We start from the raw sequence: 15,882 nt of genomic DNA, 5'->3' as shown, positions 1-15,882 counted from the left end.
AAACAATGTATGTGCAAAGAATGTATATTCACAAGAGCTGAAGTCACATGTAAATCCACAGGTTACCTTATGCCTGCAGAATAAAACACACAGGAGAAAATGTTACCAGACTGATAGCCAGAGACATGAAGATGATGTTTATGTTGAGTGTCATATCACTTTCTGCTGTAGACCTCATAAGCACCCCCTGGTTGGACTCAAGCACCTTCCTTCCAGGAACGTTTTTTCCCAGTTCTAACATTAACCAACAGGCCTGATTTCCTGAAACCAGAAACTCCCTCAGCATAAGGAAACCCAGCAACACCTGCACGAGTAAGAAGCAGGCCAGGACGTGAGTCAAAAATCAGGCCATTAGACTGATGCATAGTCTAATGGTGCACTGGATGTGAAATTTCTTTAATATTTTGTTAATATAGTCCAGGCATGCTCAACAGCAATTACTCATGAGCGTAACCGATGACATATACTGTTGCCGAAATACAGAATATATATCAAATAAGAGCACAGGAAAGAGAAATACTGCATTGTGGAAACACTGACAAAACAAGAAGCAGGAGTGAAGTGCTTTAATTTTACAAATATGTCACAAATAGACACTGAAAAACATATTCCTGTGAATGATGACTCCAGTGCTATTTGCACTGCATTCATAAGGCTCTATAGTTTGGAGCACAACACAACCCACATGTGCTATAGCCCACAAACTTGGGCTGTTTTATTCCCAGCAAGAGTTGATTGATTGGCCATCGATGGAGACACGCTGCTCGAATCAGAGAGCTTTCCGCAGAACTATCGAGTAAACAGACTTGGAAGTCAAGGCCAGCAAAATCCCTCGTGTCTCCATACCATCCGTCAGGAAGGCAAAGCCGGATCTCGTGTATCTGTGGTCAGACAAGACCGCTACCACTTCCTTGTATTGCGAGGCTGCTTCAAAACCACGCCAGTGTGTGCTCTATTTCCCTAACCTTTTTTTAAGGGTTGGAATTCACATAACCATGTGGTGTGCTTCTGGAGTTAGGGACTTCCAAAATCTCACTGTTTATCACTCAAAATGATAAAAATAAACAGTCCACAGTGAAAACATTTTCAGCTGTGCTGGAAGAACTTTTCACAGTGTCATAAGTAGGCATCCCCAGCTTGTGCTTTCAGTCTCACATTCTTTATGGTGGGCTTTGTTTAATAGAAGTAAATAGTTCTTCCTAACTTGGACCAGACTGTTGAGCGAGGCTCACGGTCTCCTTTCAAAGCCCTTTGCGTAAAGTGTCTTCCTGATTCATAATTGAGTGCTCAACCACTTGCCAAATCAAATCTGGCCCACTGTTGACATGAAGTAACCCCCCCATTTTGGAGAAAGCAGCCCACAGAGGCGGCGAGCCGATCCCAATAGTCTTGGTGCCAACAGGATGTCATAACAGAATAGCACAAAAAGTGAGGCACTGACACATGACAGCATGCGCAGCAGCTGAAAGAGTAATCAGCATCCGTTTCTAAACGTGTTTTTGATATTCTTTGTTATAATTTGTCAAATGAGAGCTGACTATGAGGGCTGTTGTCTGTTGACTTTTTGTTAAGAAATAAAGCCTATCAGGAAACTCATTTCACTCCCTCTGAGCTCTTCCGAACTGACTAAACTTAATTTGCTTTCCAGTTAATTAATGATGTTGTTTCTTTAACTTAAACTGTCATTTAATGCCAAGATACTACTATTAAGTGTTGTGCTGATTTTCAGTCAACTGGTTGTTCAAAACCTTCAGCTTGCCTTTAAAAACCTTTCCAAAGTGCTCATCTTGAGCAGGTGTTAAGAGGTTATAAAAAAACTCCACATTTCACTGGTTAGTAAAGTCTCAACTAGTGAGATCCATATTCTCTCTGCAGAGCACGAATATAGTTCAGGATTATGTGTATTGCCTGACAATTTGTCTTTTAAAACACACCGGCAACAGATAAGAAGCAGCACTTAATTTACAGTGTCTTATTAAACAAAGCTGGTGAGCTTTGTGTCTGTAAGTTCATAACTAACTATAACTATACTTTATAAAGACTCTACCAACATTTTACTCAGACTCAGTTCCATTGATGTGCGCCAACCATTTAGGTTCAGGAGAATTCTCAATATTCTCTTGACAATACAGTTTTTGTGTATTATCTGAAATAAAGGTTACAAACTGGAAATTTTCAGAAATGCTGCTACAAATATCCTATTCTCCCTGCATTGTTAATTTTGAGCAAGGATTGTTTTGGAGTTGAAGATTTGCGCTCCTTTTAGGTCTTTTTTGACCGTCGCCATCTCTTGAAGGAAGCCTCCACCTCTGTGGCTGTTTAATGCAACAACACCATCTTCGCCAGTTGGTTGCTCAATTTGTCTGTCTGCTGGGAAGGTAGTGAACAGTGCACTCAAAAAACAGCTTGTCATGCCTGGTGTTTTTTGTTATGCTTTGTCTTTTGATTTCAGTCCATGTGCCATGTTTCATGTTTGTGTTGTCATGTGTTTCCATGTATTATGTTCAAGGTTTTTGTCATGTCCTGTTTTATTTTGAAAAGCGTCACTTCCCCTGTGTGTCCTGTTTTCTTGTAACTTTGCTTTTAGTTTTCTTGATTGCGTTCTCCCTCCTGATGTGTGTCACCTGTGTCTCGTTGTCATGTCTATTTAGTCCTTGTCTTCCCAGCCACCTTGGTCAGAGCGTTAGTGTTTTCTTGAATGTTCTCTTGTCATGCCAGGAATCTTTTTGCTTTGCTTTGCCATGTTGTGTTGTGTTTTGCCAGGAGTTTTTTGCTTTATTAAAATAAAGACTATTGCTTGGACCTCAATCTCACCTGAGTTAACCAAGCAATGAGTTTAATGACACTCAGATGCTCTTGCAAACCTGAAGGGAACTTTATAGTCTGATGGCTGTGGGTTTGTCACTGCAACTGACACCTTTCACATCCGCTTTCCTAATTCTAACCATTGTTAATTTGAAACTAGAATTATCACCTTGTGGTTGTATGCCTCCACCATCCATTCAAATACAGTTACAGTTTCACTTCATCATTTTATCCATTTCTGTGAACTTTGGTCGTAATTGTTAGTTCGTGAAGAGAAAACATGTTTTCAGACATTACAGTGACCTTAGCCTTTGACCACCAAATTTGAATCACTTTATTCCTTGAGTCCAAGTGGACCTTTGTGCCAAATTTGGAAAGAATTCCCTCAAGGGGTGGATCACGCTCAAGGGAATAGAACGGACATATGTACAAAAACATAAAGGCCTGTGTGAACAAACTACTGATCTAACTAACGATAGCTTGAGCCTTTTATTGCAAACGGCATGCTATGACAGGCTTTCAGTGGTGATGTCTTCCAAGCTGATAAAAACAAAAGAATTCACTCCAATACTTCAAATGCCAGGTGTGTTCATTTGTTTATTAATTTATTCGTTTGCTATAAGAAAGATGCAGGTGTGTTTTTCCCTTTATAATTAGAGCTAACCATTGAGTTTTATCCAGTGTCAGGATACATTTGGTATCATCAGCAGAAAGATGCCTCCTTACAGCACTGAAATTATTGTTTTAAAAACATGGTAAAGATATTTCAAGTGAAACTCACAGCTAATTGCAAAATCACTGTGATAACATACCACAATAAAAATCACAGAATTACAATACATGTGTCAGTCATTTACAGATAATACAGATTTAGAATAGTATCAGTCATCAGTGAGACATATACAGTAGATGTAGACCTTAACATGGAGTATTGAATGTATGATATTAAAAGAGAGCGAGTGTTGACTATTGGAGTCCCAGAACCTAGTTGCACATTTATAGTCTTCTGCTATATATTAGGACATTTTCACTTGATGCAATACAAAGCAGCAATACTGAGACATGCAACATCAAGCCACAGGGAAACCGTTTTGACAGGATATGTGACATCTAGGACCTGAGCGTGCCCTAACACAGAAGAGTGGCAGTACATCATCAAAACACAGATATTACTGTGATGACACTGGAAAACTTCACTTGTCAGTCTATTACAGTCAGTCTTCATTTTTTTGTGTGTGTGGAGAGGATAAATAGAGTAGTGATTTTATTTGCTGCTGGCTCCAGGAAGGTTTACACTGCTTTTTTGACTCGCTAATTTCACTGGGGACATGCAATGAGGTTTCATGCTATCCCAACCCCCCCCATCCAAAATCCCACTGCCACAACTGATCAGAGTCACAAGTGCACAAGTATGTGATCACTCACTGTCTTACAGCCACAAGCAAACTGGCTGAGCTGATCCATAAGCATTACTTTCAGTCAACAAACCTGGTGCTGGGTCAGTTCTTTCTCCTCTGTGGCAATCAGGTGCCCATTTTGGTAATGAACCAACAACTACTGGTCATTTTTTCTTCCTTTCTCTCAAAAGATTTTGAACCAAATGGTGATAAAAGTATCTCAGTCATACATATCTGAACTGTTTCAAAAGAAATAATGACAAAAGGAAGACAAACTTGAAGAAATCTATGAAACACATGTGAGGCACATAATTTCTCTTAAAGAAAATCATCATTTACTATTTAGAATTTCTTTTCTTCTTTAAAGTCATAATGCCTTATGTTCCAGTTTCAGGGATTCTGTTGAACATCTTAACTGTTAAGCAAACACTGCTGCCTTTCCCAGAGATCACTGACAGTTGAGCCCATGTGTTTATGTGATTATTCCATCAAAAAGAAACTGCAACAAAAATCCCAAGAACCATTGAGACAATATGCAAGTCCCTGCTGCTGTATTCCAGTGCTCTTACTCTGTACCAATCCCACGAGGACAATGAGGAAGCTTACAGTGCATTTCTCGGAAAAACGCCGTCACCGCATTGTGTCTACTGCGCTGTCAAAGCTACAGCAGTCTCTTCATGCGGCAAGTGTGCTTCTCTATGTGCATGGTGGCTCGGTCGGTGGAGCTGGTCAGGACGTCCAGAACTTCATCCTGTCTTTCCAGCTCTGTCTCTGCCTCCAGGGCGAGGTTCTTCAGCTGCATCAGCATCTGCAAAGACAGACAATCCAATACTCACACACATGCACAGTCGTTTCTTCAAGTAATTACACATTAGTCCCCAGTGACAACTAATGGACAGCTAAGGCGCAAGACACAAATAAAAGATGATTAAATAGTGAAACCCACAGAAAATCGGTGAGCAGTGTTGCAGAGTGGAACATGTGGACCATATGTGGAGAGGTGTAAAGATGGGGTCCTGGAGTTAAAAAGCGAGTGTGTTGGTGAAACAGAGAATTCAGAGTTGTTTTTTTTTTTTTTTTCTTCTCCCTTTGGCTACAAAGACATTCGTCTGCTGCTTAATGTCTGCGGATGAGAAAGAAACTTTACAGTTCAACACCACCCACGATTCAATAACAGGTACTCACGTGGCAGATATGCTAATAGTTCATATGCAACGTATGAAGTCTTGGCTTATCTCCTGGGATCACTGATATCATACAATACTGTTTTCTGCTCTTTGTGGGCTTAAAAAATACTGTGACTACATCTCCATATTCCAACAACTGTGTATGTTATGGTTGATGGAACAACTTATATATACAATGATGTGCCAAGCAAAACCTAATAAACACTCCTACAAACCCTACCACCATGGTTTCTAAACTAATATTATGTTATGCTACACATGTTCTCTCTCTCTCTCTCTCTCTCTCTCTCTCTCACTCACACACACACACACACACACAAATACGGACATTATATCAGTTTTCACTCGCAAGTGCACGCGAGCATTGCGACTGAGCACAGAAACAGTTCCAGACAGCAGTTTGAAAAACATATAGCATGTCAATACACACTGTGGAGCAACTGTATTCACTCACTCAGGTCTGCGACTTTACAATTTCATCTGGTAGAACATGACTGAGTCACACATTGCAGTTAACATTCACAGAGTTTTGCTGTGTCATGGAAAAACGCAGAAAATGAATGTTTTTAGCCGCTGTTTATATAATGGTTACAGGACTTAAGTCATGTAGAACTCCCTAAAATTAAACATTTAGGCTAGAGCTAATAGAAAAATACATGAGCTAAAATGCCTAGTTTCTTCTGAGTGAGTGGGGTAATTTCAGGACTGTGAATAACAAAACGATGCATGAATTCCAATAAAAAACAAAACATGCATTATCATTCTCATGAGTTTGTACTGTTAACAAGTTGGAATTTCCAACCTCAAACAATAATGCTCATATAGAAATGCTTAGACAAAGGGGAATATTTGCTCAAGCACTTTGGGCAGGACATGAAAATGAGTGACCCTCTGTGCAAGTTGCCCTACTGTAGATTCTAATCTGGACATGAATTACCAGTAAGAGTAGGGTGTGTACAGAAGGCTAGCATTAAGTCCAAATTGGCGTCCTTTGAAGTTTGAGCCATTATCAGCTGCAGACAATGCACCATTTATAAGCACAATAGACGAGCCAACCTGTATGACAGGCCCATGCTGTTATTGCTATGATAAATTTGTTTGATAAGTGATTATATATAGACAAAAACAACAGTGAAACACTGTAGATTGTTATTATGTACAATAATTAACTAAATATGAGGTATAAAGTGCAAAGAATGCCTTGTTTGAGATATGATATATGCACTAGGTAGACAAAACATTATCATGAAGTAGACTTTTAACTAACTAAACCACGATGGAAAATCTGTAACAAAAGAGGGTCATTTAAGGCTGTAAACAAGTAACCATTATAGGTCAGCTGCAATATATGGTATTGCAGCTGACCTGGTATATGGTAGTTTGACCAACTATTTTAAAATGTTTTTATTAATGTGCTTGTAATATATATCATTTATAGCTTAAAAAACAGCTCCAATGAGAGCTGACTAATAAATCATTGAAGATATATTGGTGTTTTCATATGTGCTGACTGATAAGAAATGGCAGAGAAAATCTGAATACCGGTCAATGAAAGAGCACTGGCAGGTTTATTATTTAACTGTAAAATATCCTGCTCAGTACATACTTTGGTCAAAATTCTTTAAAAGATTTATATTGTGTGTAGTGGAAAAATATGTATTGGCAAATATATGCATATCAAATTTGAAAATATTTATTTTTATTGGGCTTAGAGACTCGCAGTCTGTTGGGATATAGTCCTATCTGGCATTCATCCTGACATGTCCCACCTTTGTAGCTTTATTCTGAAAAGGTTTTACATGAAATAACTTCTAAGATATCTGGAATAGTGTGTCACACACAAAAAATTGTCTGAATCATAGGTTTGGATTTGCGTCACTGTGTAGGTCTTGCCACCACAGACCATGTCTGTAACATTTCTCAGTGTTGTGAGATTCTAAATGGAAAGATGCTGTCAAGTCTGACCAAATGACTGAACAGGTTTCTTTCCCTCTCTTAAAACCAGGATGGACTTTGGTTTGTGGTCTCACTAAATAACATTTTAAGCATACAGGATGAAAAATAAAAATCATTATGGTGAATTGTGGTTTGGAATGGAACTGTCAAAATACATGTTACTAAAACCAAAGGGTTATTTACCATAATATATAAATACATAAACAAATATGAAAACTATAAATGCCAAAATAGTGCAAGACACATTCACACGGGTCTCACCTGTTTGAGTTCCTGGGCCTCAGCCTGACTGACAGATGGCTGGAGGACATGCACCTGCAACTGGGACAGATCTCCTGCTGGGACCTCCAGTGGGAGCTCTGTCTCTTGGCACCTCTGCTGAAAACCTGACTCCATGGGTGGAGATGGTGAAAAAGTGCAGAGTGCATATGTTGTTTATGAGGAAACCAGACAGTAAACTCAAAGTATGGCAACTGAGGCAATCAGGATGAAGTGACTCATCAAAACACATTTCTGTCAAGAAGAGACACCAATAACCATGTCCAGAAGTCATGTGGATGAAATGTTTTTACATATGGCTACATGCCTACCAATATGTCGAGGTTGAAACACAGACCTTTACTGCCACTTAGTGGTCAGTTTTATAGACATGGAAACGCAGAAAAATAAGGAGGCCTTTCAGTGTATCTGTGCTTTACCTTCATTCCAGTTCGGCCCCTCTGTGTCACATGGAGATGAAACAGGAGTTGACCTGAAAGCAGTGTATTCACTGGTGAACTCCACCTTCTTTTTGTACTGCATCTCCAACACTGACATTGCCTCTGGCATCCTGGCAGACAGGAACCTGTAACATACGTCTGGCTTCCCAATGAACCGCTGTCTAACAGTGATCTCATAAGGACTGCGCACTCTGATTTCGTCAACTTCATTTCGTTCAAAGCGGTGAAGGAGTTGGCAGTTTGTGTCTCGCACCTCCAGTGAGGACACCAGCACCACCAAACATCCAGGTTTTAAGTCTGAATCCCCGCCTTTGGTCACTACAGCTGGGATGCTTGCGATCACCTTATTTCTAGCGGAGCCTTTCCCAGCTGCAGTGGCAGCAGTGGCTGCAGCTTTTGCAGCATCTTCAGCTTTGGCTTCCTGCTGAGTCTTCCATGGGAGTTTACCAAAAGGCCACCAGGAGGGAGACTCCAGCTCTGATAAAAGTCTGCAACAGAGTAAGAAGAAATCATGAGTGTATGACTCGTTTGACAACTATATTAAGCCTGTTATTGTATTGCAACTACTTTGTTCTGGCAGTCAACAACATAAGAATAAAACATGAATAAAGGCTTCCAAAGATAAAAAAGAATACTAAAATATCATCAAGTTGGGAAATATTTAGATCATTACTTATCAGCCACGCCAAGATCAGAGTCGATCTTTTCCAGTCCCTGCATCATACTGTCAAACTGCTCTCCCTGATGGCTGAGAACTCTGCCGGTGTCCTCCAGTCTTCTCTGGGCCCCTGCCACCAGGTTGATCAGCTCTCTGCCTTTAGAGGGTTGACATTCAGCCCCTCTGGCCTCTGAGCTGGGGGAAAGAAGGCGTTCTCTCCAGAAATGTTCTAACACATTATAAACCACCACCCTGTTGGGCTTAAGGGAGCTAAACCAGTGTTTCACATTGCCCTCTTCAAGCACTGTGAGAGAGCTGAAGATGAAACTGGATGACTCCATCTTGATCTCCATGATCCTGGAGAGGCGGAAGCTGACAAGACTCTCCTTACTCTGGTTAGAGACAAAGCGCACCATGGTCCTGGTGAGGGACAGGGTGCCATTTTCCCACCGCTTCTGACTGTTGATGTAATAGGAGCCGGGCCAGCTATGGATAGGGACGTCCTGGCTCATTTCGGAAGAAGGCAGACTCATTAGCCTAGAAGGACAAACATACGTGAATATTACATATGTATCATACTCATGCATACGCTATTGGTCTTCATCTAAAGTAACTTTAAAAGAACATTGTACTGTGTGATCTCTCTAACAGAGAACATACCTTCTTCAGATTGTAATAAGACACCCGGGCAGCAGATGAACGCAGCTGAGGCGTCAACACTGGCAGTTTTAGCTCTGAAGGAGCGACCTTTCTATCCAAGTGGCCGCCTTACGTCATTATAATGCCAAAAACCCTCCTAACATGTGAAAATTCCTCGTAGTAAAATTATATTTGCCCACACACGCTATTAAACGTCAACATAATCTTGTTGTCATTACCCCACACTGTTCTCAGTAAAGCGGTGATGTTTATTGCGGAAGTGACGTCACGCACAAGCTCGGCTGTGTTTACCGTCCGACTTGAAAATTCTGCTGTCAGAAAGGTTATCACGACAGCGTTTTGGAAAAATAATTACTGTTAGCTAGGACGGCTAGTCTCCAACTGTACGCGACAGCGAGCAGCCTTAGCATTAAATAACCGAAACGTTAATATACGTCGTGGTGATAACAGTAATTAATAAGCAGCAGCGTGTGTCGTTCAGGAAAACATAACCTGAAATCTTCGGCGATGGGGTCATATGCAGCGGCCGGTTGTCAGAATAGAAAAAACAACACGTTTTAGCACACTGTTACATTTTTGCCTTGTCTAGCCTAAATGTGACGTACAAGTGGAAAGATGTGTGCTACGTAATGTCAAACCAATCGAGTCGCTCGCTTTTCCTTACCGTTTCTTGCTGTACAAGCCCTGACAGCTAAGCTCGCTAAGTAGCTAGCCGAGGTCCTGTTTACCATCATGGACAGAGAGGCGTACCGTAACTGCAGCAGCCTGGTCAAAATACCAAGACAGTCGTATGAGCAGTTCTGGTCTTCACATTTTGTAGATTATATCGACAAGGAACTTAGCTATTCTAAGTTTTTCAAGAAATACTTGCTTCCCAATCACCCATGCATGTTTTCAAGAAGGTTTACAGAGGACTGGAAGTGTAGGAAACAGTGGGTGTCTGAGGAGGGGAAGCCTAATTTCCAGAAACTGCTGCAAGAGTTTGGTAAATAAGTTTATTACTACTTATTACTAATGCCTCTGGTGCAATGACTGCTGTCATGTATTGTAATTTATTTGTTCTTTATCACAGATGAGACTCCTGTTCCTGTTGCGAACTGCAATGCCAAGGAGTACAATGCTAATCCTAAGCAAGTTATGCCTTTCAAAGAATTTGTACACTACTGGAAGGAATACATCCAAAATGGCCACTCATCGCCTAAAGGATGTCTCTATCTTAAAGACTGGCACATGTCAAGGTATCGGTCAGTACTGATTGAACAAGACTTGGTTTCATACAGCACAATGAGCAAACGATATAACCACCCATGATGAATTTTATATTGTTGTTCTTCAGGGACTTTCCAGAACACAGTGTTTACAGCACGCCAGTCTTCTTTTCTTCTGACTGGCTTAATGAATACTGGGATACACTTGAAGTGGATGACTACCGGTTTGTCTACATGGGACCCAAAGGCTCATGGTGTGAAAAAATTAGCGTAATGTTGACAATACCCAGATTCTAGTTTAGTTTTTTTTTATTTTCAGTAGTTTTGCTTGATAAAAAAGTTGTCTCAGTATTTTTATTTTTCATCCAGTATGATGCACTTTCTCGTCATCAACAGGACCCCGTTCCACGCCGATGTGTTCCGCTCCTATAGCTGGTCTGCAAACATTTGTGGCAGGAAGAAATGGCTCTTGTATCCTCCAGGTCAGGAGGAGTTTTTACGAGACACTCACGGCAACATCCCTTATGATGTAACTTCAGCTGAACTTCGAGACAGAGGCCTTTTCCCACACTCCGATAAAGCCTGTCAACCTCTAGAAATTATTCAGGAGGCAGGTGAAATCATTTTTGTGCCCAGTGGCTGGCATCATCAAGTTTACAATCTGGTAAGAACTTAGAGTAAAATCATCTAACAAATGACGTTCTGGTCTGTGATCCAGTTGTGGCATAGTAATTCTTCTTCCTCTTTAATTGTCTTACAGGAGGACACAATCTCTATTAATCATAACTGGCTGAATGGCTGCAACATAGACATCATGTGGCAGTTCCTTCAGAATGAGCTATCATCTGTTCAAAAAGAGATAAGTGAGTGGCGAAACACGATGGACTCGTGGCATCAGCACTGCCAGGTACTCCAAGGATAAGACTGCTCAGCCTGCATGCTTTTAAGAAACATTCTTTCAATATCACATGCAAATTGATAGTTGTTTGTTACTTTTCAGGTTATCATGAAGGCCTGCTCTGGTATCGACTATGGTGAATTTGCCTCATTCCTGAAAATCATTGCTGGCAACCGTATGGCTTTCCTCAATGCTTGTTCCTCTGGGGATTCATCTGAGTACCCTCGACATCTCTCTGAGACCCTCACCACACTTGGACCTTACCATGCTGCCTTTGACCTGCAAAGAGTGGCACACATAATTGAATGCCTAATCTGCAATGAAGACTTTAAGCGGCTTGATCACTCAGCTTTGACTTTGCAGCCAGAAACAATGCTACAGCAAATTCGGGACACCATACAATCCACAAGGGGGCAGCACCTACTTTATCAGGAATAAGATGTTGAGTGGCGTCAAAACGATGTAATAATCACCTGGAAATAGCTTGAATGCAAAGTGCCAATTTGTAGGGTGCAAAAAAGATGATAAAGGTGTTACTATGCCTTTGGTGTGAGATGAACTGCAATCTTGTAAATGTCTGAAATTTGTTTTTTGCACTGAAAGATAAAATGGATGAATAAAGAAAAATAATTACACAAGTTGAATGAATCTTTAAATCACTAGTTTGTATATTTATTCAACAACTACCAGTACCACATCACAGTTGGCATATTGGCATATCCTGCAGTGGATCTGTTCTCTGCTCTGTCGTGAACAACACTTTACAATTTGGGATAAAATCAATCCAAAAACAGGTTTTGCTGCAAACAAAACAAAAATACAAGCATGGATTAATGCCACACAACGTCAGTAAAAGCAAAAACTAAGGACAGTGTAACATACTGTACTTGAGGGTTCTGTCAATGAGACGTCTGTCAGATGTGATGTATGTCACATTTGAGGGAGCTATGAAACATCCTCCTCTTCAGTTGATTTTCACGTCTTTAGGCCACCAGTCTGGCACAGAGGCTTCAAGTGACACTGTGTTGTCATCAGAACAGTTGAGCGTCAATACCTCTTTGGCATGAGCCATGCGGATTAGGCTCAGTCCCAGCTCTCCAACCCCCGCTCGGTGCTTCCCAGCTGGCTTGCCTGACTGCGTTTGCAGAGCAGCTCCTTCCTGGAGGTCTTGGACTGGAGCTGACAAGCGTACTGGCATCAGCCGTTTCCGGATCACCCCAGTGTGATGAGTCCTGGCCGTGAGCTCCTGGCCAATGTAACAGCCCTTGCTAAAGCTGATACCCTGCATGTAGACAAGATTTGACTCTAGTGGTAGTGCCACCCCAGGGGGGAGGTCCTTCACTCCCTCAGGAAGACCTAGACAACAATGACAACAGAGGAAATAAACAAAACTTACTGAGCAGAGTACGTACACATCCTTACTTGTCGTCCCTTTCTATTTTAATACAAACGGCATGTATTCTGGTCTTACCTATTGCATAGCGATGTCTGTGATACTCCTCTATGTCACCTTTCTGACATGATGCAATGACATCCAAGGGGTTAAGCTGACTATCTAACACCAATCTCCAGCCCATTTCCCGAGTTCGAGGATCACTCTCCCACACCAGAGCTTTGTCTGGACAGGAGAGCTCTGGTTTACTGGCCTCTGCAGCCACGTTCTTCTGCTTGCTAAGCACTGCCCATACAGAGAGCTCTGGACACGGGTTTATGTTGACCTTTCTGCGGATCTTGTACAACTTCAAATGTTTCAGGATTGAGTCCTTAATAGTGGAGTCACACTCCAGGAAAACACCGTGTCCGGCATCAGCGTCTTTCAGACTGAAAGGCAATACAGACAATTTAGTGCATTGGGGCAGGAAATAATAATATATACCATAAAAACCAAAGTATTTCACAGTGTTTATTAAACTTATTCAAAATGGATGGCATCATTCTCATACCAGAATCAACTGACTAGCTGTTAAAAACTAGTATCTGCTGAAGCTCTGTGACTAAATGTCACTGACAACTAAAATTAGTACATATGTCCTTCAAATGTAATGTAATGTTATTTACAAGACTGATTACAATATTTCACACCTGGTGTGTTGCTGTCAAGAAAAAAAAAAAATACAGGTTTCACTGAATTGCGCACATGAGCTCATTGTGCCCATTTTTGTCACATCACAAATGCTCAGAAAACACCAGTGTATTACTGAAAATATCTCAGAATGTGATCACAAATAAAAAAGAAAAAAATAATAATTTAAAGCCTTAATGGAATGGGGATATGTAGCTGTTCATCACAGGGACATTATTGCTACAAAAATCTATTATGGTTTCATCAGGGGTTTTTAGTAGTTTTGCAACATGGGGTTAAACTGATGACACAGGAGATCAAAAGACTTGTGACAAAAGCAGATCATCTTAAATCTTAAAAGTTAATACATTTCTGCAGGAATCTGTATGGACTGTATGAGCCAAACTGTACTGACCGCAACTGCGTGATAAGATAAGCAGCCACACCCTCGTGTTTACTGAAAACATGTTCAACTGCTCAAACGGAAAACTACACTGTACCTGTACAGAATTATGTCATATAGCGTTCTTCCTTGTACATTCAGCATATGTGAGTACATGGCTGCGTGTCCAGGCTCCTCCAGCAGCTCCATGTCGTTGGTTATAATGCCCTGAAGAAACGGACTTGTATCTTGACCCTGGATCTTTAGTAAAGTCCTGTGAAGCAGGTGATAGCACGCAAACTGTCCAGTGGCATCGCTACCGTTAGTCGTGTCCTGGCTGTACCTCTTGACACGGATTCCGACTGGAGCTGAAATACCGGAGAGAGAAGTTACGCACAAATACCGACCGGTGTGTTTTCTGGCGTAAAGGCCGGCGGACGTGAAAGCCCCCCTCGCAAAACACAACACCCCCATATTGTGTATGGGAGTATATTACGTGTGGAAATTAAATGTTTACTCTGCCGATTAACGAAAGTACGCGGCTACATAACACAGGACATCGTAACTGATTCCCGCAGGAAGGACTCCATTTCGATATCCCATAATGCATTGCTCGATAATATTTGGGCACGTGCTGGTGTGTGACGTTTTGCTCGCGTGAGGCTTGATGGACAATATAGTCTTGTAAGCTGCTTAGATTTGCTTCAGTTTTAGCTTTGCACTTAAACTTAACTTTTTGTGTTTGTGGAGTATGATATGGTTAGAAGCAACAATTTCAGTAACAGACGCTTGAGAAAGGTGAAAATGTACAGCACATCTCAGTACATTTTATTATTGAACATGAACAATTGTAAAAAAATTTGTCATTTAAATTAGAAATGGTCAGTATTTCTTTTTTTCAACTCATTACCAGGTTAAAGATTTTAAAATTGACTACTAAAAAAGTGGTGGAGAGATGATAAAGGCTATTAAGTGAGATCTGCTTGTCCTTCTCCTGAGGTAGGGATGCTTGCCAAAACAACTCTGTTATATGAGAATGGGGTAAAATCCAAAAGGGAAAGAGTTAAATCTCCAGATCCAACATTTAAATACTTTTAACAAACTTGCTGTAATTTGACATCATGTCTTTATCTAAAGTTTGGACGCTCATTATTCTCTCGGTTGATGCTTTGTTGATGCACCAGTCATAAAGAAAAAATTGAAATGTATATTGGCATGTAGATTGTGGAAATCTAGTCAAATTTAGATACATATTCAATACATTTGCAGGTTGCCAATGGGAATTCAGGGTTATTTTGTAGGTATAGAGATAATTTAGTGACGTTGTTGAGTGTTGTTGCTGGGGTTTGCTGCTGCATGCAATGAGTTATTCCAGTGTAGTGTAGGCTATTAACACCTGGTGCTACTTATCTAATAATTAATGAATGGAAAAATGGGTGTTTGTCTCCATGAGTCAATATTTTGACATATACACCCTAAGCCTCGTTTTTAACAATAAAAGTATGTTTTAATAGGTTTCTGTTTTTTATTGCAGGCAGCTGATGTGCTGCTTTTCCCATTTTTATGGTATTTTCCCATATTTATGACAATAAAAAGCTTGTGTGATTTCTTAGGTTGTAAAAGGTATAGGCCCCACCTGCACCAACATTTTCTATACGACTCAAAGTACGATTCTTCTCATTAAAGGTTTACTGCCCAATACACTTCAAAATTCTTCTTAGACTACACATTTACAGTCAGTTTCACTGTGGTCAGTAACAAAAGAATCTTAACATGCCTCATCCTAAGCATGAAGTAAAATTGAATCAGTGTGTATCATTTAGTCATTTACACTTTGTCTAATGGTATATCCTTCCATGTTTTTTATTTTTTGAGGCAACACATTTCTCTTTAAACTTCAACTCCTCAACTTTTCATTTAGCAATTACAAAAACACACCCATTTCTATCA

The 15,882-nt window shown here is 40.6% G+C and overlaps 3 protein-coding genes across 5 annotated transcripts; 1 reads left to right on the top strand and 2 right to left on the bottom strand.

Annotated features, from left to right (window-relative positions):
* Positions 1–3,382: 3,382 nt before the first annotated feature.
* On the bottom strand, positions 3,383–10,144 carry snap47 (synaptosome associated protein 47). 2 transcript variants are annotated; one of them, XM_046407240.1, is made up of 5 exons: positions 10,047–10,144; positions 8,738–9,259; positions 8,044–8,552; positions 7,607–7,731; positions 3,383–5,010 (listed from the first exon to the last, which is right to left on the bottom strand). In XM_046407240.1, the coding sequence occupies exons 2-5, from the start codon at positions 9,253–9,255 to the stop codon at positions 4,864–4,866; spliced, it is 1,299 nt and encodes a 432-aa protein (XP_046263196.1). In that variant the 5' UTR covers positions 9,256–9,259; positions 10,047–10,144; the 3' UTR covers positions 3,383–4,863. The 2 variants fall into 2 exon arrangements, with proteins under 2 accessions (XP_046263196.1, XP_046263195.1); XM_046407239.1 differs by lacking the exon at positions 10,047–10,144 and adding an exon at positions 9,383–9,662.
* Positions 9,687–12,126, top strand: jmjd4 (jumonji domain containing 4). 2 transcript variants are annotated; one of them, XM_046407237.1, is made up of 6 exons: positions 9,687–10,367; positions 10,455–10,626; positions 10,719–10,844; positions 10,987–11,254; positions 11,351–11,497; positions 11,591–12,126. In XM_046407237.1, exons 1-6 carry the CDS (start codon positions 10,115–10,117, stop codon positions 11,924–11,926), a joined length of 1,302 nt encoding a protein of 433 aa, XP_046263193.1. In that variant the 5' UTR covers positions 9,687–10,114; the 3' UTR covers positions 11,927–12,126. The 2 variants fall into 2 exon arrangements, with proteins under 2 accessions (XP_046263193.1, XP_046263194.1); XM_046407238.1 differs by having other exon boundaries at positions 9,689–10,367; positions 10,455–10,620.
* A 6-nt stretch (positions 12,127–12,132) lies between these two features.
* iba57 (iron-sulfur cluster assembly factor IBA57) lies at positions 12,133–14,553 on the bottom strand. Its single transcript, XM_046407243.1, has 3 exons — positions 14,051–14,553; positions 12,960–13,309; positions 12,133–12,844 (listed from the first exon to the last, which is right to left on the bottom strand). Exons 1-3 carry the CDS (start codon positions 14,404–14,406, stop codon positions 12,453–12,455), a joined length of 1,098 nt encoding a protein of 365 aa, XP_046263199.1. The 5' UTR covers positions 14,407–14,553; the 3' UTR covers positions 12,133–12,452.
* Positions 14,554–15,882: the final 1,329 nt, after the last annotated feature.

Source organism: Scatophagus argus, chromosome 13 (genome assembly GCF_020382885.2).
Source record: "Scatophagus argus isolate fScaArg1 chromosome 13, fScaArg1.pri, whole genome shotgun sequence".
NCBI classification, from domain to species: domain Eukaryota; kingdom Metazoa; phylum Chordata; class Actinopteri; family Scatophagidae; genus Scatophagus; species Scatophagus argus.
This window is presented reverse-complemented; position numbering and strand designations above follow the sequence as displayed.